At 40.3% G+C, this 21,344-nt stretch overlaps 1 protein-coding gene and 1 pseudogene across 1 annotated transcript; one reads left to right on the forward strand and one right to left on the reverse strand.

Annotated features, from left to right (window-relative positions):
• Positions 1-282: 282 nt before the first annotated feature.
• On the forward strand, positions 283-5,238 carry LOC139457033 (uncharacterized; annotated as a pseudogene).
• A 1,877-nt stretch (positions 5,239-7,115) lies between these two features.
• On the reverse strand, positions 7,116-21,113 carry LOC139457034 (putative ankyrin repeat protein RF_0381). Its single transcript, XM_071238479.1, has 5 exons — positions 21,050-21,113; positions 19,885-20,069; positions 14,468-14,552; positions 11,484-13,402; positions 7,116-7,367 (listed from the first exon to the last, which is right to left on the reverse strand). Exons 1-5 carry the CDS (start codon positions 21,111-21,113, stop codon positions 7,116-7,118), a joined length of 2,505 nt encoding a protein of 834 aa, XP_071094580.1.
• Between the last annotated feature and the right edge of the window lie 231 nt (positions 21,114-21,344).

Below are 21,344 nucleotides of genomic sequence, written 5' to 3' on the forward strand. Positions count from 1 at the left end.
CACATCGTCTCTTACAAAAACAAACAAGCATGAAAAACTCACATCCCCCGCCAGTATGACATGTCCGGTTGTGTGCAATGCATTAGCTCCTGTGAACTATGTTCACTGAGCCTTTTTGTAATTAAAAAAAAGAAGTTATTACTGGTAACTGTAATGAGTTGTGTTTCTGCATGAAGTTAGTCAGTGAATGCAACAACTGTGTCCATGACACTTTTGGAGGAACATACACTCAAGCAATGCAGAACTTACCAACAAGAAAGGAAATGTATTCAATACTGCGAGATGACATTATGCGCCAAGTTTGGTGAAGAAATATGGTATGGTTTCCAAGATGTGCTCCGGAAACGAAATGTGACGGACGGACGGACGGACGGAGGACTCATCGTGTATGGGGTACCGGACTTTCTGTGGCCCGTTATAGAGAAAAGACTTCCCTTTCCCAAAATGTCGGGGGTATATAGTTATACCAAGGTTCCGTTCGTCCCTCTGAAAACTTTGTCTGCTCGATTTCTCTTAAACTCTTCAGGGGATTCATCTCAAAGTTAGTACATATAATCTGGGTCAAATCGATGGGTGCACTCAAAAGAAAAAAATGTTTTTATTAATTTTCCATTTTTTTATGATTTTTTCAAACCCTAACATCCGTCCGAAAACCTTGTCGGCGCGATTGCTCTTAACCTATTCAGTTGATTCATCTCAAACTTAGTACATATAATCCGTGTCATATGGAGGGGTGCACGACAAAATATATTTATTCATCAAAGTAAACGTAACTCTCACACTCCGTGTGGCTTCGATGACAGCGAGTGATGTAAACAAAGGAAAACTCCGCAAATGGACAAAGTTTTTCACGATTCGGCATATTTTCTCACTGAAAGTTTACAAGGACATATGTTTATCTAGATGTGTAGACTCGTAAAAATTGAAACAGAAGAAAATATTATCATTGTTGCGGTGAATAATGTGATTTGGCGCGGTCACGGTATTTGGTTAAGCGGAACCTATGGAACGGGGGTAAACGGAAGTTGTAAGTATCGGAGGGACATATGTTTTTGCCGAAATTTAGGTAAACATTATTGAATGAAATTTTAAATAAAATTAATAAAATAGATGACAAAACATAAGGTCAGATATACAGAGAACACATTTTTATTACCAGATAGTGTAACAACAGGATTAACTTGCGTAATTCAATTCGGATTTGTTATGCTATTTCCGATGACAGCCTGAAATGAGAATAATAGTCTGTGCGTATTACACACGAGAGATATTTCTATACACGAATAAATATGGTATATACAAAATGTAAAGCTTTGGGCGTTTTTGTTGTTGCTTATAAACTGTATTCAACCAGAAAATATTACGAGTGTTCACAATTCTTCAGTTCAACTTCACTGTTAATAATAGATAATACACGATAACTAGATAAGAGAACTCCATAACTAGATAAAAGATGTAAATGAGTAAGTGGTATTAAATTATAATCTGACATGAAATGTTTTTTAATATCCATCCATGATTAAAAATTATGTCTCACAGTTGAGACGGATGTTATTTATTCATCATGTATTACGGAAGTAAACAAATAATCTCCGCGCTCAATGGCCTCGAGTGCTGTGATTGGTCCGCGCTCCAACCATAACAAACGCACATGGGGATATTTACCAATAAGAGCGCTCGAGGCCGTTGAGCGCGGAGATTTTTGTTACTTCCGTGACCCACAGCCGCGACTGAGCCAATGTGTCGATAAAATCGCCCGATATAGGTAATAAATTGCAAAAAATAAAGGTTTGTGGCATACAGGTCGTATTTGGAGGGAGGTGTGGAGGTACTGTGAACATGACATGCACACATTTCCATTTAATTTAAACGATACAGCCGATTTCCACTTCGGCCAAGATGGCGAGTGACGTACCTTGTCTATTTATATATATGGGTCCAGTGTTTCAGTTATATCACTATCCTGCTTCAGGGGCCTGTGACACCGAAGTGGTAAACGTCTGAGACCTGTATCACTTCGGGCTTTTCTCCCACATCAAGCTGACTCGCCGTGATATAACTGGAATACTGTTAAAAGCGTCGTTAAACCCAACTCACTCACTCACTCACTCACTCACTTGTCGTAAGAGGCGATCGGGTGGTCAGGCGCGCTGACTTGGTTGATGCATGTCATCGTATCCCAATTGCGTGGATTGATGCTCATGATATCAATCACTGCATTGTCTGGTCCAGACTCGATTATTTACAGACAGCCGTCATATAGCTGGAATATTGCTGAGTGCGGCGTTAAGCAACAAACAAACAAACACACCGACGTCTGCAGAGAATTTGCAAGGGATATTTGTTGACACAAGAGTGAGTGAGTGAGTGAGTTAAAGCTTTACGTCAAATCAGCCATATCGTGACGAGAAATTATACTTTTTAATACATATATTATAACTAAATTAAAACCTGTCATCGATGGACAGTAAAATTACTAGAATATCACAGATTAATACGTATTTAAAACTAGCATACAACTATAAAAGATATCACTATATATAACGGTACAATATAAAAAAGGGCTATAGATCGCCAGCAGCTGAAGGTAGATCGCCAGCAGCTGAAGGTAGATCGCCAGCAGCTGAAGGTAGATCGCCAGCAGCTGAATATAGATCGCCAGCAGCTGAAGGTAGATCGCCAGCAGCTGAAGGTAGATCACCATGCTAGGGTCCATGGGGACTTACAGTACTTTTGCTACCTGCATGGACCCCCGCCGGATTTACATCATCCCTTCCGCTGTTGGCGACACTAGTATGAACAATTCAGATGAACACCCGAGAGACGATGGATGAAAACATTGAACCTACAGGGGAGAGGACATCTGAGAGTATCATGGATCACAGCATCTCCTTTTTCGATACAATTAGCACACAATGCAAGTGATGCAGCCTTGATTATGTTGTTTCTGCTGTTGAATCAAATGTTTTGTGTTCTTTCACCGCTTTCTGCTGTGATATCAGCAATAGCAAAGATGCTTCACAAAACTTTGTACATGGCAAGGAAAATTTTGAATGTTCAGAAAAATGGATTTTCAATCATGTTGTGTGCCCTAGCTGTTACTCTTTGTATGATTTTTATTAAGTAGTCAAGGATGGTCAGTTGAAAAGATGTTACGACATGGTTTTAAGTAGTCGTTCAGCAACAAAAAACAAAGAGTAGACAAAAAGGTTCAGTCAAAAGTGACACTTCATGTGGATGAAGTTGTAAATTCAGACGGTAAACAGAGTATCTGTTACCAGGATTGGTTGGTTTATTGTTTAACGCCACACGCAGCAATATGACGGCGGTCTGTTAATAATCGAGTCTGGACCAGATAATCCAGTGATTGACGGTTACCAGGGAGTTTTGAGAGCCCGCAGAGATTCCTGAATTGTAGTGATTTCTTGAATAAATGCAATGCTTGGCGTCACAGAAGCATCACTCCAAACCTATCTGCATATGTTTATGATGGTGAAATCTGGAAGAAATTCTGTGAATATAATTGTTCAGATTTCCTCACTCCCTCCCATCATTTTGGAGTGATGCTCAATGTGGACTATTTCGAACCTTAGATCAGTGGGATCATTGAATATGGTGTTCATGAATCGTCCGCGTTTAAGAGCGGTTTAAGAAAGAAAATTGTATTTTGATTGGAGTTATTCCTTCCCTGAAAGTTTAAATACTTTTTGTCAACCCTTTTTTGTGAACTCAAGGCACTCTGGAAAGGCGTTCTGATGGATATTCCTGAATGTTCAACTCCAGTGACAGTTACAATGGCACTAATGTGTGTAGCAGCTGATATTCCTGCAGCACGCAAACTCTGTGGATTTCTTGGTCATGGAGCTAATCGGGGATGCTCGTCATGCACCCAACCACTCTGGTCAAACAGAGAGCGTGATTATGACATCCCTGATTTGTGGACATGACCCAGTCATTGTAGGTCACAGCATTTAAAAAACGTTAAAAGGAGGGTAATGCAGAATGTCTTTCCAGAGCTAAGGAAATCGAAAAGAAGTGTGGATACAGGTCTCGAACCACCACAAATGACGGCAATAGACCCTATGCATAATTTGTTTCTTGGTACAGCTATAAAGATGTTAAGCTTTTGGGTCGGAAAAGAACCCTTGACTAAAAGCAGCCTTGCTTCGCTTTCTTCAAAAAATAAATCGTTTAATGTTCCTTCCAATACTGGCGGTATATTCCTTTCAATATATCGTCAAAATTGTCGTCAGGTGACCGCCAAAGAATTGAAAAAATCGGTCCTTGTCTTTTCTTTTTCATGTCTTGATGGATTGTAAGCCACTATATACCTAAAGGATTTTTTTACTTGATAAGGTTGATGCAGAAATTTCTAAGGATCTCATATTCAAATTTCGTACCCAACTTACTAAGCTGTATGGTGCTCAGTTCATTACATCAAAATGCATTTGCATTGCCATTTGCATGAATCTGTTAGAAACGTTGTCAGCATGTATGTGTTTTTTTAAGTTTTGAAGGATACAATGGAATAATGTCTGATTTTCACACAAATAGAAAAAAATATTAAAGAGCAGTTGATGAACAAGTTATATACGTTCTCAACTACGACAGAGGAAAACTTGGATGCAGAATTTCTTTCACATTTGAAACGTCTTTCCTTCTCATATAATTCTCCTATTCATCTGACCAGTTCTGGTTATCTCACACTTCCAACTTCTATGATTACTGATATTAAGACAGATTGTTGGAGTGATTTGTCACTCATTACTTTCAGGCATATTGTAGGCTCACCAGTACGTGGAGTTTGGAGAGAATTCCACAACAACTTCTTTCATGTATCGAGGGAGTATCTGTGGATAATGTTTCTGGTGTGTGTAACAAGTACTCATCAGTTCATTTCAACAATGAATCTCTGGGTAGTGTATCGAACAAACGACCTGACAGGAATAGCTATGAAATGTCAATGACAGTCTTTCTCCTCGTCTTGGAAAAATCGGAAAAAGCTGCAGGAGAGCCTGTAAAACATGGTTTTGCTTAAGTTAACTGGTTCAAAACCTCTTCAGACCAGTTTGGATATCTTAATCCTGTATCAGTGCGGTCGACAAGTTGCAGAATGATGGGCCTGCTTCTTTTCTTCCACTTTAAAGAGTATGTGGTAAAGCAGACTGGCGTCTTGAAATACACAATTCCCAGATATTCATTTTTGCAATGTCTGTGCCAAAGACCTTGTTTATGTAGGATTGACATTTCTTGCTCAATGGGTATCATTAGTACGTCAGCTAGACGTCTGGCTTCTGGTCATCCTTAATAACGGCCTTACTTGATTTTTTTTCTGGTGACAAAATATGTAAGGTTAACAAACTGAAATGGCGGAAAATCAGGCAACCGGTGATAAATTTCTTGAAGAACAATGGGTAGCTTTCAACCGCAAACAATCATTTGTGCACCGAATGTGCAAATTATGTTGAAGTGAACCATCTGGCAAATCAATCGGATAACACCCTTTCCACAGCTGTCTCTGTCCATGTTGCCCGTTACATTGAATACGGTGTCTACACCAGTGACAATTTGCGTATAATTGCTGTCGCACTTGGTTAGACTCAACAGCAACAAGAAGAGGAAACAAGAAATTTACAACGGAATCGTATGCACGTTTCTCACATCTTTTATAAGGCCTACACATGACCTAGTACCAAGAACTCACTTGTTCGGAAGCATCATGTAAGGAACTCTAGTCCACCAGAGGTGAAGGACTTCATAGAATTCCATATTTCTTTGTCCTTCAGGAAAAGATTTCAGGGGTGAATGGGGGGAAGTTTGTTTTAGAGGAAAAAAACAGATGCATACAGATGTGGATGCCTCCAAGACTTCCCACGGAACTGCACTGGCAGAGAATATGTCGCAACATAGACACCTTAGACCAAGTAATTAGCTTTGCTAACACTCAATCTAGAATATGCAACTGTTAAAACCTATATTCATACTGCAGGTGAAACGCACAATCCTAGGGAGAAAACGCTGAAAGTTCCTTAGTATGAAGTATTTCGCAGCATTACACCTGATTGTGATTATAAACCTATCATTAGATGTTATATCAGAGATCTCATGCAGAAGAAGCGGGACACCCAAGTGGGTATCAATAAATTACATGCAATAAAACCAAATATCAGTTACACCCACTTTGATTGTCAGTCCAGATTTGAAGAGGTCGTGTCAAGACGATGTCGTATTGGTCATTCTCTTTATACTCATGAATATTTGTTAACAAGTGAGGATCCTCCATTCTGCATCCCTTGTGATGAAAGAATCACAGTCAAGCATGGCCTGCTTGCCTGTGTTGATTTTTCCATCACAAGGGATAAATATTATGGTGTAAAAACAGTCAAGGACCTTTATAGTCATGTAAATTCTCATTTAATATTGTGCTTCTTAAAGGAAATTGAATTAATTGATAAACTGTGATGTACATAATGTGTTATTTTATATATTGGTAGTGCTAATTAATAACTTAGATTGTTAGTGGCTGTACCCTCGAGGGGGGTTGAAGTAGCTTCAAAGTATTGTCCCCCTAAAAGGGTATGTAAGTCCCACATCATTCGAAGTATTTTTATGCATACCAGGCTTTTAAAACGTAGTATTGTTGTCATTTTAATCTTAAGCTTAACCGGTCAACTATTGCCAGTGACTGAAGGGATGATATAAATCCAGCCAGGGTCCATGCAGGAAGCAAAAGCACTGTAAGTCCCCATGGTCCCCAGTATGGTGATCTCTTTTTAGTTACTAACGATCTCTAGCCCATTTTTATATTGTGTTGTTAATTCTTTCTGCTTTTAGATGTTACTCAACTTGTTTTAAATAGACTCCGTGATATTCTAGTTATTGTACTGTCCTTCGATGACAGGTTTTTATAAATTCTACATATATACTGAGTCAAATTAAAACCTTCACATTTTTAAAAGAAATCACATATTTGATATACAATGGACAAATGTATCGGAGAAGGTAATTTCTAATCATTAATGTCTAAAGAAGGATTTTAATTAACGGTGGTAACCATAATTTGTTCCAAGCTCCTACGGTATTCGGTAATAACATCAACAGTTTAAATCATAAGTTCAGTAGCGTGTATGGCCACCATGTGCGTTGACAACTGCCACACGACACTTCCGCATGGTCTTTGTGATGCTTGTAAACACATGATTGGGAGGACGACGCCATTGTTGTTGCAAAATGGTGCCAAGATTTTGCAAATTCAGTGGATGGTTCTGGAGAGTGCACAGACTTCTGCCAAGAGCATCCCAGACGTGTTCGAAGGGATTGAGGTCGGGAGACCTTGAAGGCCAGTCAATGACGTTGACTCCCGCATTCTGAAGGAAATTCCTTGTCAAAATTGCTGTGTGGGGTCTGGGATTGTCGTCTTGGAAGATCAAACCGGGTCCATGTGCTGCCATAAAAGGCAGAGGTTCTGGTGCCAGTACCTGATCGCGGTAAGCAGCAGTGTTGAGGTTGCCATGGATGACAAGAAGCCTTGAACGTGCATTGCCATAGAAAGCACCCCACACCATGACACTTCTGTCAACTTCCCTTACACAAAACTGGGCGTAACGTTCATGACGGTGCCTCCACACCCTCGCCCTACCATCAGCAAATCGAAGATTAAATCGGGATTAATCACTGAAGACGACTTGATTCCAATTCCTCTGAGTCCATCGTAAGTGTCGCTGTGCCCACAATTGACGTTGACGTCTGTGTAATTGAGACAGAATCGGCCCACAGTATTGAGTCAGAATCGGCCCACAGTTTGGCCGTCGTGCTTGAAGGTGAGCAGTTCTCAGACGGTTTCGAACAGTTTGCCGATCAGTCTACCCCTAAACAGTTCATTTTTGGACAATCTGGCGATCCTTTGAATGTGACGCCACACGTGGTCGACCTGGCCGTTTGCTGTAGACGCGTCTGTAAATCATAAACAGTCCGTCGACTACAACCCATCGTCCTTGCGACTTCAGCTACGGACGTTCCCGTCTGCAACATGCCGATTGCACGTTCAATGACAAATGGCCAAATCAAAACTTTGTTTTCTTATGTTTTTCTTTTTTTTTGTTAATGACTGCTAACAAGTATGGCTGAAAATACGTGCGGTATTATTGCCACGTGACAAGTTGCATGTGAAAAAACACTTTTGCCAATATAGTGCTGTGCACATTATTTTGATCTGTTCACCTGCAAAAAACGGGTGTTATCTGAAGACGACACGTGGCCATTACTGATTAAATACACAATAAGGGCCCACAATGATAACTGGTCAAAATGTTAAAATTTTAGGATTGTGAAGTTTTTAATTTGGTTATCAATGTTTGTTTATTGTTTTACGGCAAATATTGGTTGCTGAAGACCTATTTTACCCCGGAATCTTCACGGGTCTGTTATTAATGTATTTTAGTCACGATATGGCTAAAATATTGCCGATGTGCCGTTAAATATTAACTCACTCACAAGGGATGAATAGCTCAAAGTTACATCTCTGCAGGATCTTTTAGTAATATTAGTTCGCATAAAAATTATTGGTTTTTAATAAGAAATAGAGTTGTATTATACATTTTGTTAACTTGTTTTGTATAAAATAAATGATTTTTTTAAAATTAGTAGAATAAATTGATATCTTGTTAAAATTATTGTCCCCCCTGAGAGGGTATCGTAAGTCCATAATATTCAAAGTATGTTATTCCTCAATATAGTTTTTATCGTAGAATAAGTGTTCTTTTAATCTGGCTAAATTTGTCAATAATCGCCAACACCTAAAGGGATGATGTAAATCTAGCTGGGGTCCATGCATGAAACTAAAGTACTGTAAGTCCCCATGGCCCCTAGTGTGGTGATCTACCTTCATTTGCTGGCGATCTGTAGCCCGTGTTTATAATGTGATGTTACGTATGGTGTTATCCATTTTATGATTCCATACTAGTTCGAGGTATATTTCTGTGATGTCTCGTTACTTCACTGTCCTTCGTTGGCAGGTTTTTAAGTAATCCATTTATTATGTTGAACTCTTGATAGCCACGATATGGCAGAAATATTAACTCACTCACTCACACTGAACTGGGTCGGGCATTTCTCAGAGTGTGGGCTCAAGTGCATATGGCCTTTATCAACCGCCTCACCCATTCCATATATCGGCGTTGCACAGCAGACATCAATGCTCATGGCGGACACACGAAATACTGACTTGTGATGCCATTTTCTGAGAGACTAGTGTTGTATTTCACCTTAAGGACATTTGACACTTTCATTTCAACCTTGATGATCAGTTTTGCCAAATTTCATCTTTTTAATATGTGTCAAAGCATATTTAGACAAATAAGGTTTCTCATAAATAATCCATTGTGACGTTTCTTTTGCGGTTCAGTATATATATATATATATTCATATACACGACGTACGTTTTATACATTTGCGTTTTCAAATCCTTCTATAATCATTATTTGTAAGCTCATTGTCTTTTTTTTGTCTTTGTTTAATCCCTGTTAGTACCATAGTCTATAACACTGGGGCCAGTACCGTTTACCACACGACATGGAGTGGGGGCTCCATATCAGCCTCCGCCCACTTGAGGGTAGTCGATTCCTCTAACCCCACTGCGACTGGGTGCCCCATCTATGTCTACGTCTGCTTCTTCTTCTACCCCTGCAGCGACTGTGTATTGTCCACACATCCCGGACTATTCCCCTCCATCCTTCAACGTGAGAGAGGAGCTACCACCGCCTTATTAAGAGAGTGTGCATGTGGCTACATCCGAGACCTAGAAATGCTTTTTTTTAAATAAATCTCTTTTTATTTTTCACTTTATCATTATGCTTTCTTTTAACAAAACATATTGCAAAACGAAAGACAAAGCTGTAACATTTTCTCTCCTTCATGATCGAAAATGGAGAGCTTATTGCGAGCTTTACTTTAAACACATACTGTAACAGTGCCTCGACTATCGTAGCAAAGACGTAACAAACGAGGTAATGTTTTTGACCGTTTGCCTAGTCATAATATACAGTTCAAAGGGTGAGGGGGGGAGAAGGGGTGAACCCAATGACACAGTGTGTACTTACTGGGTCGGACGCGTTTCTAGGCTAACAGTCAAGACATTGACGCTTTACGAGTACGAGTACGAGTGATTCACCATCATGGTCGTTGAGACAGGGGTCAGTGTTGTATATGATGGGGAAGGGAGATAATAGACAAATATTTAGAAAACTACTTGATCTCCTGGTCAGCTTACTACGAGGTTCACGTTTTCTCCGTGTACATGTCTTGTGTTGAATAAATATCTGTGTAAGGAAACTGAGGATACACATTCCCGACATTCTAAATTAGACCTGACACGCCATAACATTGTAGACAGACATTCTACAACATTCCATAACAGACCAGACGTGGTATACCATTTCAGACGTTCCATACCCATTCTCAACACTTCATAATAGATCAGACGTACCATACCATTCCAAACATTTCATACAGTCTACAACATTCCAGACATTCCATAAAAGACCAGACGTGGCATGCCATTCCACACATTCCGGACATTCCTAACCTCCCTTTGATAAAACACCACCCTATATTTCAGTGCACTCCAATAGTTCCGAATTGTGTAACTGTTGAATGTCTTGAAAGTTGCAAAGGTTCATTCTTCCAACAGGAATGGTGTTGGAAGCTGGCATGAGTTCGTTGTTTTCAGATAGATATCCCGTCCGCACTTGGCAAATACATACACTGCAAGATGTCGTGTCGCTTTTATATATGTACAGACAGCCTAAAGGATCCCTCGACATTTTACAAGCGTTTTAGTCGTTTGCAGCAGACGTTGACAGTCACTACAAAATAACTAACAACGTTCCCTGCTGCCACAACAAGTTTATATTATCTAATTGAATATGGGAGTAATGTGTGACAGTTATAAATTGATTGTTATGAATGTGGTGTGTGTACTGATTGGTTAATTGCAGATATCAAGCTACATTTTGTCAAATTGACTATTATATCATATAGCAGGTACACTGTGCACATAGTGCTTTGTCTGATTCATGTTTGCACTACTGGACATACACGTATCCTGCTGTTTCACTTTTGGATCAAATAATTAATATCAGAGAAATGAAATATCCTTGTTGGAGAACGAATGCAGAGACATGTGTGTAAAATTACAGCAGATAAGACAATTCAAGGGCATTCAATGATTAAAATAAATATCAGAACACAGATAGGTTTGAGACATTTTGTATTGATGCATCTTTGGTAGTCCGAGTGAGTATATGGTGGCATAACTTGATGGAGAGTATTCTATAATTCCATAGTCTTGACCTACATCTCACTATGAAATACGTTCCTCAAAAAGTGTGTTTTGACTGTAAAAAATAATATATTGAAAAATTTATGTTTTTCATTGCTATCATAGTTGCATTTAATCCATCATTTCTTTTGCTTGTAATATCTACAATTGCTTTTGAAAGGATGTATTTCACAATGTCCACACATCCTCCCAGGCTTGCCAAATGAAGGATGTTGCTGCCATCAGTATCTACTAGTGACAAATTAGCTCCTTTCTTCACAAGTACATCAAATCCACTTTTACACCCAGAACTTGCAGCCATCATCACTGGTGTCCTGTCGTTTTCCCCTTTACTGTTGATGTCCACAATGTTATGAGAAAGAAAGTACCTTACTATCTCCCCATTTGCTCTTGAGGCCAAATGAAGAATGGTGTTGCGACGTGTATCTAGTAGTGTCAGATCGGCACCTTCCTTCGCAAGTAAATCAAAAACTTGTTTGTGCCCCGAGATTGATGCAACCATCGCTGGTGTCCTGCCACCCGTATTTTTCCTGTTGATGTCTTGCGCAATTTTCTTCTGTCTCAGTACATACTTCAATATATCCACATTTCCTCCTTCACAGGCCTTATGAACAATAGTGTCACCTTCTGCATTAGCTCTTGACAGATCAGCCCCTTTACTCACCATTAAGTCAAATATATCTCTATGTCCACTCTCTGCTGCCAGCAACACTGGTGTTATTCCCTGTCTGTCTTCCTCGTTGATATCAACACCGTCCTGTGTGAGGATATATTTCACTAACTCCATATGCTTACGCTGAAAAGCAATATGAAGGATATTTCTACGTTCCCCTGTAACTAGGGTCAGATCAGCTCCTTCAGTCACAAGTAAAGTTAGCACGTCTTTGTGCCCAGCAAAGGCTGTTTTCATTGCTGACGTCCACCCCTCAGGTGTTCTACTGTTAATGTCCACAATGTTCTGTTTGAGGACATAATTCACCAGCCCCGTATGTCCTCCTGTACAGGTGATATGAAGAATGTTACTACCTGTCTCATCCTCTATTAACAGATCAGCTCTGTGTGCCAAAAGTAGGTCGAAAATATCCTTTTGTCCCCTTGTGGCTGTTATCATTGCTGGTGTAAATCCATAATATCCTCTACTGTTGATATCAACAATACTCTGTTTGAGAATGTATTTTACTATTTCTATATTTTCCCCTCTACATGCGTCATGCAGAATGTCGTCACCGTTTTCGTTCTCATATAGCAGATCAGCTTCGTTCTCTATAAGAAGGTCAAACACTTCTTTTTGTCCATTTGATACTGCCACTGATACTGGTGTTGACCCGTCATTGCACCTGGTGTCGATGATTTCTATGTTCTGTGTGAGAATATACTTTACTATCTCTACATTACCTCCTCGACAGGCAGCATGAAGACTTGTGCAACTCTGATCATCCATCAGTGACAGATCAGCTCCTCTCCTCACTAGTACGTCAAACACATCTTTATGTCCCGAGACGGCCGCTTCCATTACTGGTGTATATCCTTCAAATCCTCTCCCGTTAATGTCAACAATTTTTTCTGTTATTACATAATTAACTATCTCAATATTTCCCCCCTTACATGCTATGTGTAGAATAGTGTTGTCGTCAAAATCGACATATGGGAGATCAGTTCCTTTCCTCAAAAGTAAATCAAACACTTCCTTATGTCCATGTAGAGCTGCTGTCCATGCTGGAGTCTGCATCTCACCATTTATACTGTTGACGTCCACACTGTCCTGTGTGAGGACATAATTCACTATCTCCACATTTCCTCCTTTACAGGCCACATGCAGAATAGTGTTACCATCGTCATCCAAGAGTGCGAGATTAGCCCCATGATGAACAAGTACGTCAAACACATCCTTGTGTGCTTCCACTGCTGCAAACATGACTGGTGTCCTACCGTGTAGGCCCCTGGTGTTGATGTCCGTACGGGCATCAGATAAGGTGTATTTGACCTTGCACAAGTCACCATCAGTGCTGGCCTTAACAAGCTTGTGGTTGAAGTTGGGTATGTTTTGTTGTTTGTTCTCATTTTCTGAAAGACATACATCAAAAAACATCATTTGCGAATGTTAGATACATTTAGCAGGTTAACATGACTGAAATAACCTGCACAACATACTTCCTGTTGTTATATCAAAGGATTCCCAATTTGGAACACACATAAATTAAACAGGAAATCTGCTTTCCAGGCGGCATTCAAAGTGTTTTGAGATGGCATTGCCTCTTGTTTCATTTTCGATTTCACGTGTTACACATTGCATTACTTAAAAGTTACAACATTTCCATATGCATTATATGCTACAGGTAATCAACGAATAAAAGCAAAGCATTTTTTTCGGAACTGTATAAAAGAAAGAAAACTTTAGTTGGTTGGTTCGTTTGTTGTTTAACGCCGCACTCAGCAATATTCCAGCTATATGACGGCGGTCTGTAAATAATTGAGTCTGGACCAGACAATCCAGTGATTAATGTCATGAGCATCGATCCACGCAATTGGGATATGAAGACATGCATCATCCAAGTCAGCAAGCCTGTCCACCCGATCCCGTTAGTCGCCTATTTCGACAAGCATAGTCGCCTGAAGACCTCTTGTACCCCGGGTCTTCACGGGTCAAGACAACTTTGAAAAGGCAGGATAAAACTTGATCATGATTGTACTTAATGGTACGAATATGTTCATGAGACAAAATTTTACTCTAGCACTAAACTTATGAAGCAAGCTTCCACTACTTTGAGGATCCTGTTGATTGATGGCATTTATTTAATAACAATAACAATAATAATAATAATGAAAACAAGGCATTCCACAGTTTTCTAAAACGAACCAAGGCTCAATGACGGTGTTGATTTTGTTGATGGCTCTGTACTGCTGGAAGGTTACAATGTTGTCATAGCCGCACGTTCAGGACAGGAGCAATCATTTTCACATGTTTGCTTTAACGAGTTTTAGGCAAGGTGTTGATATCAAACATGTGAAATCATGAAAAACGTTCCATATTCCGAAAAATATGTGTACGATGTCATGGAATATCTTAAACTAATGATAACAAATATGAAAGACAGCATTTAATTTAGAACAAAACATTTCGTCAATTACCTTCGACACAAACAGCTTTTCCTGTGCGAGTCTCCAGGCATCTCCTACCTTCACAAGAGTTCAATGAAGAGGAGACAACTCTGACCTGAATGACAGAAATGATTGGGGGAAATAGCAAATATGCAATGGGAACATGCAATGGACTTATTTTGACTTGTTGTGAGCGAGTTAGCTTTGTTCAGGATCGCTTTGAACAGTATTCCATTTGCATCACAGCATGTCAGCTTCACATGGGAGGAAAGCTCGAAGTGATGCACGTCTTAGACGTTTACCACTTTGGTGAAATCCACTAGTCCTTGCATACTACTGACAGAACTAGCAACATAATCGCGTCGAACAGGGATTCAAACCCACAATCATGGGTTTCTAATGTGACCAAGGGATGCAACTCTGCACAGCGAATTGCGGCGCCTGGACCACTTGGCCACCAGTGACCTCATTTTGATTTGGAGGACAGTGAGTTAAATCTCTGTATTTCTCTGGCAACTGTGTGCATATATGGTTTCATCAAGTACATACTTATCACTTAAATGTGAATGGAATTTTTTTAGTTATTTTCTCAATTCTAAATTGTGGACGTTGGTTTGGATTTGCTTGGATAGGTCTCGGATATAGGCCTAGGATAGGAAGGCAATGCCAAAATTATAACCACCTACCAGTACCAGATGCACATAAAGTAACTTCACACATTGACCGTGAATAATCGCACAGTTAACCTCTAGCAAATATACTTTGTGAGTGAGTATTGTTTTACGCCGCTGTATTCAAGTAATATTACGGTGGGGACACTTATTGTACCCATGTGGGGAATCCAACCAGGGTTATCGGCGTGATGAGCGAACGCTTTAACAACTACTCAAACTAGCATACCCAACCGACCCAGTAAATTCATGAACCTCATTAGTACTTGTGTACTCATGTTAGTTCACATAAGTGTCTGCCATGGAAATATTTGAGAAATATATCCTAATATTTATATTTGAGGGGTATGAAGGGCAAACAAACAAATAGCTTGATGAACAACCATGTTGAACATTTGTTTTGTCAAGGCACTCGTGAGGAGCAACCTCCTCGCGGTGAGTGCTGGGTAATGCTAATAGCTCTTCCCCAGTGTGGACCCGGGGTAGAATTTGTCCTCAGCACCCCATTGCTGGCCGTAAAAAGCGACCGAATAGGGCAACCTTTTTGCCGTGGGTTGCGCCCCTGTGTCGGTGGAGGAAGGGATTCTTGTGGTTGAGGGCACTGGAGGCAGGAACCAGTGTTCCTTTTGCCCAACACACCACTTTGACCCTGACTTCACCTAGACGGGTGGTAGGATGGGCCCGGTCTTATCAATCGGCTGGTTATGCCAAGCCCTGTGCATCAATATTGTGTATGCACAAACGTGATTTATATGAATGTATTATTTGGTCTTGGTCATGTATTACATGTTTGACTTCCCAAATTATTATGTAAAAGATTGCCTAGAGTCTTATGCCAGAAATCGGTGGCTCATGGGCCAATCCGGTAATGTTGACCTCCAAATTCAGTATGTATCCGATTACTTGTCATGAGCCGAACCAGCCTGGCATTTAATTCAGTACAAATATTGCTATTTGTGTCATATTTGCTAGAGTATAACCCCCTTGTATCCTTGATGTTTGCATTTTGGATATCTGGTGCAATGTAACACTGTCCTTGTTGACACTCGATGGCGGGTGAGGACCAGGTGTGTTGAACCAACATATTTCACTCACGCACTCTGGTTCAACTCGAAACGAAAAAAAGAGACGTCTTGAACGCAAAATATTGATTCCTGGTCTCGGTTCTTGGTGATTGAGGCTTCCGATTATGAACCAACTAAATTAAATCCCTTTGCTGTATCTAAAGCTGTGTCAGGAATTTGTGGAGAGGTGAGAAATGTAACTCGTCTTCGGACTGGCTCTCCTTTTCGGGAGTGTGACCAGAGACAACAACCTCTAAATCTTTTGTCAGTAACACAGTTTGCAAATGTCGAGGTTGTTGTGTCCGCTCACAGGACACTAAACTCATGTCGTGGCATTGTTCGAGACCGAGCGCGTTGCCTTTCTGATATGTCCGAACAAGAGATTCAAACTGAACTAGAGGATCAGGGTGTAACAGCTGTTAAGCGTTTCACCAAAAAAGTTGAAGGTGTTATCAGCCAAACAAGTACTTACTTGCTAACTTTTGCCTGCTCATCAATTAAGGCTGGATATCTTAACATCGGGGTGGAGGTGTATGTCACCTCTCTTCACTCAGATGTTATACATGTCAACAGTTTGGCCACGGTTCTAAATTGTGTTGCAGCTCTGTGGTGTGTCATCGGTGTGGTGACCACCATGAAAAAACTGAAGGTCAAAATGACACCAATTGTGCCAACTGTGGTGGTAGTCATGTTGCCTCATCAAAGTCAACGCCAATCAAAAATTGTTAAAATAAAGTACCAAACATTTCATTTTCAGAAGCAAAGAAACTCTATCTCAACCAGACAAAATCTCCCTCAACTCTAACTTACTCTGCTGTGGTCAGTCGACCTGTCTCCACTACATCTATCACGTGTCAGACTGACTTAACATGGGTAAACTCAGATCAGCATGTTAAAACCATTTCAGTCATTAAGCCCTCATCAGCACATTCACAGACCATGAATCTTACTGTGGAGCAGAATGAACTAGCTACTGTGGTTCAGGCTGAGCAAATTACTGACACACCAGAAGTTGCTCACTTGTCAAAGAAACAAAGGAAAAAACTTACTAAACAAATTAAATCTAGGACACCTTATCCTTCGGACCTTGCTGTATATAACTCGTTTGGTCCTTTGGACATGGAGGTTACTCCATCACAGGACAGAGGAAGGAGCGTTTCTTCTTCACGTTCATGCGGTAGGTCTCGAATTGAACCACCATATCTCGCTCGATGAATTTGATCCAATCGAATTGCAGAGGACTCAGAAAGACTATTAATGAAATACACTTATGAGTTTAAGATTATAAAGCGTCTGCATTATGTTTCCGAGAGACATATCTAAAACATACAGATACTTTTCATCTGAAGCAGTATAATTGTCATCATTCATTTTCCCCTCCGGGTGACGAAGCGACTCGAGGCTCTTCTATTTTAATCCGGCAGGACGTCGTTCATAGCACTGTTCCTCTGAATACTAACCTTCAAGCCGTTGCTATCCGCCTTACCTTGAACGTTGCACTTACCCTGTGCTCCTTATATATACCACCTTCATATGCTCTTCTAAAATCTGATCTTCAGAATCTAAATGATCAGCTCCCTAAGCCCTGCATCATCATGGGCGATTTAAATGGGCATAACCCTCTAGGGGAAGTACAAATGCAAACATTAAGGGGAAGGTCATTGAAGATTTTATTTCTGATAATAATTTATGCATATTTAATGATGATTCAAACACATACTTACATCCTGTAACTGGAACGTATTCTGCCCTTGATCTGTCCCTCACAGATTCAACTGTTTACAATGAATTTGAATGGTCTATGCATGATGACCTTTGTGGAAGTGATCACTCCCCTACGGCCCCAAACTATCTTGAACTGGATGATGAACCACCCAGATCTCGTTGGAATTTTACAAAGGCAAATTGGTCTTAATATGAAATATTATGTGGTGAAAAATTGCAACACAGCTCAGGGATCTCATGCAGAGGAAGGGGGACACCCAAGTAGGTATCAATAAATTACATGAAATTAAACCAACTATCGGTTACACCTACTTGGGCTGTCAGTCCAGATTTGAAGAGGCCATTATGCGACGATGTCGTATTGGCCACAGCAGATACACCCACGAATATTTATTGGAAGCGGAGGATCCTCTATTCTGCATCCCTTGTGATGAAAGAATCACGGTCAAGCATATCCTGCTTGACTGCATTGCTTTTTCCATCACAAGGGATAAGTATTTCAAAGTATCATCCAGCAAGGATCTTTTTAGTCAAATCGGTGCTATTTTAATCATCGTTTTTTTTAAAAGAAATAGAATTAATAGATACTTTTTGATAATATGTATAGTATATACAAAGTGATTTTTAATTTGGTAGAATGAATTTATAACTGAGATTGTTAGTGGCTGTATCTTCACAGGGGGTTGAAGTATCGTAAGACAATTGTCCCCCTCAGAAGATATGTAAGTCCCATATCATTCAAAGTATTTTTTCATTTCTCTGTGATTTTAATCGTAGTATTTTTGTTGTTGTAACTGTTTGGCTAATATTTCTGACCATCGCCAGTAGCCAGAGGGATGGTGTAAATCCTGCTGGGGTACCATGTAAGTAGCAGAAGTACCGAAAGTCCCCATGGTCCCTAGTATGGTGGCCTAACTTTGGTTGCTGGTGATCTATAGCTCATTTTTATATTACATGCTAGTTTTAACGATTTATCTGTCATATTCTAGTTATTTTACTGTCCATTGATGACAGGTTTTTATTAATTGATAATATATAATAACTTCTCGTCACGATATGGCTGAAATAGTGCCGATGTGACGTTCAATTTTACTCACTCACTCAATTGTTTTGTCAAAGGATAACCTTCAGTTTTCCTTAAGATATTATTGATCAATCACAACGCACTACATATCTCCACTGAAGAACGTATCATTAAAGAAGAATGTTATACCGATGGATAAACTACTTCAGTTCGTAAGATAAGTTGCTGTGTATGGAATGTTAAGAATATATACTCACACGCAAAAGAAACCCAAGTCGAGTATGCAGTATACATGTTATTTATTTTCATCAGTAAAGACAAGAAATACTAATAGGGCAAGATTGACAAAAAATTGACTGATGACAGCAGATGACATAATTGTTTTATTCAAATGTCAAGGGCTTACATAGTTTCAGGACAATACCCAAAATGTCAGCCAATACCTGGTGTGACCACCATTAGCATTGATCACTGCCACACATCTCCTGTACATTGAGTGGATCAGACGATTTGTGAAGGCACTAGGGATCCTCCTGCACACATCCAGAGCAGCTGTGCGTAGTTCATCAACAGCTGTAGGGACTGGGCGCACATTGTGCAGACGCCTTTGAACCTCATCCCACAAGTGTTCGATGGGGTTCAGATCAGGGCTGAAGGCTGGCCACGGTAGAACACGGATGTTGTGTTGTTGCAGAAAGGCCATGGTAGCTCTGGCAACATGGGGACGAGCGTTGTCGTGCTGAAAAATGTGTTGTTGATGTTGTGCAAAAAATGGAACAAGATGGGGTCTGATCACTTGGTCGATATACCGCTGAGCAGTGACGCCGTGTCCCCGACCTTGACCAACATTCAGAAAGCACATGGGTCCAAGTCTCGCATTAAGTCCAATCCCTGCCCATATCATGACGCTAGGTCCACCCAATGGATCCCTTTCCACAACGTTTCTGTCAGAGAAACGATCACCTCGACGCCGCTAAATTTTGACTCTTCCGTCTGTATTGGAGACATAAAAGCGACTTTCATCAGAGAAGATGACACGCCTCCAATCACGATGACGCCAATTGTGATGACCCTGTGCCCACTGAAGTCGTGCTTGTCGATGCCGTGGTTGGAGAACAGGACGACGTGCTGGTCAGCGACATCTGAGACTGTTTGAACAGAAACGTCGAATCACAGTGTCCCGGCTAATGTGTCGATTATGTGTTCCTATGGTCTGTCAAGCACTTTCAGTTGCAGTTAGGAGCGGATGTCGCTGGTGTTGACGGGTAATCTGCCGATCTTGTCGAGGTGTGGTGACCCTAGGACGGTCAACTGTGGTCTGTGTTGCATTGTGTCGATGCAGGAGACGGTAAATTGTGGTTATGTTAACGTTGAAATGATGGGCAACATCTTGGAAGACACTCCAGCTTCCAAACGTCCGATGCTCTGGTTTCTCTAAATTTGAGTTAGGCGTGGCATTGTTGACTAAGGAATGGTAGGTCCAAGAATCGGCCACAGTTTTATACCCACTACACTGCGTGACAGTTCGTGCAATTTCGATTTCGCGAGAAATGGGTGCCTGATACCCACATATTCATTGAAATGGTGCGTTTTGGCGATTCGTTTTTTATGTTGCGTTTTTACTCGGGGCTTCCAAAATGCAACCAAAAATATTGATACATCAGGCTGTAATACCATCAGGCTTCACTACATGCTAAAACTCGTATCAATTTATGGTTCCGTGTTTGTTACCTATTTGCTTAAAACCACTTGCGTTTCTTTTGCGTGTGAGTATTTTTTAGGCACTCGTGAACAGCACATAACATATTGATTCCTTTTGCTAAGATCACATATCTGAATGGCTAATTATACCCGAACCACATTGCCTGATTAATCACCTAACTCAGATCGAAGTAGTTTCTGGATCAATGTATCTTTGAACATTGCCTGCTGAAACACTCTTCCAGTGGCAAATCATTGTAATGCAAGTCAGATTACACTACCCCTTAACTACTTACGTTTGTGTTCCGCTTTAGCATCAGAGTAAACCCTCCACATTCTTCTATCCAGTTTAGTTGCTGATTTACCAAATAACACTTGAGGGCAACACTATCGTAGCCAAATCCCCAACACGATCCTCTGTCTGTACATTTGAGGCTGCACATGTTGACACCAACAATGTCAAATGTTTCTACTGCCTGGTTCTCTATCATTTCCTCTATGATAGAATGTTTCAATAGTCCTTCTGTGATCATAAAAAACAACATTAGACACAACGTTATCAGATACATGATCCCTATAAGTGTATGTCTTCTCTAACACAAATACATAGACCTTGTGGATGTTGTGTCAAATGCGTGTATGAAAGTATCATGTCTACCTTGTAGTTTATCTTTATAAACTTTATTGATTTATTGCATTGTAAATCATTATTTATCTTGAAA

This window comes from Haliotis cracherodii, unplaced genomic scaffold (assembly GCF_022045235.1).
Source record: "Haliotis cracherodii isolate W230 unplaced genomic scaffold, xgHalCrac1.p SCAF_12, whole genome shotgun sequence".
Classification (NCBI taxonomy): Eukaryota; Metazoa; Mollusca; class Gastropoda; order Lepetellida; family Haliotidae; genus Haliotis; species Haliotis cracherodii.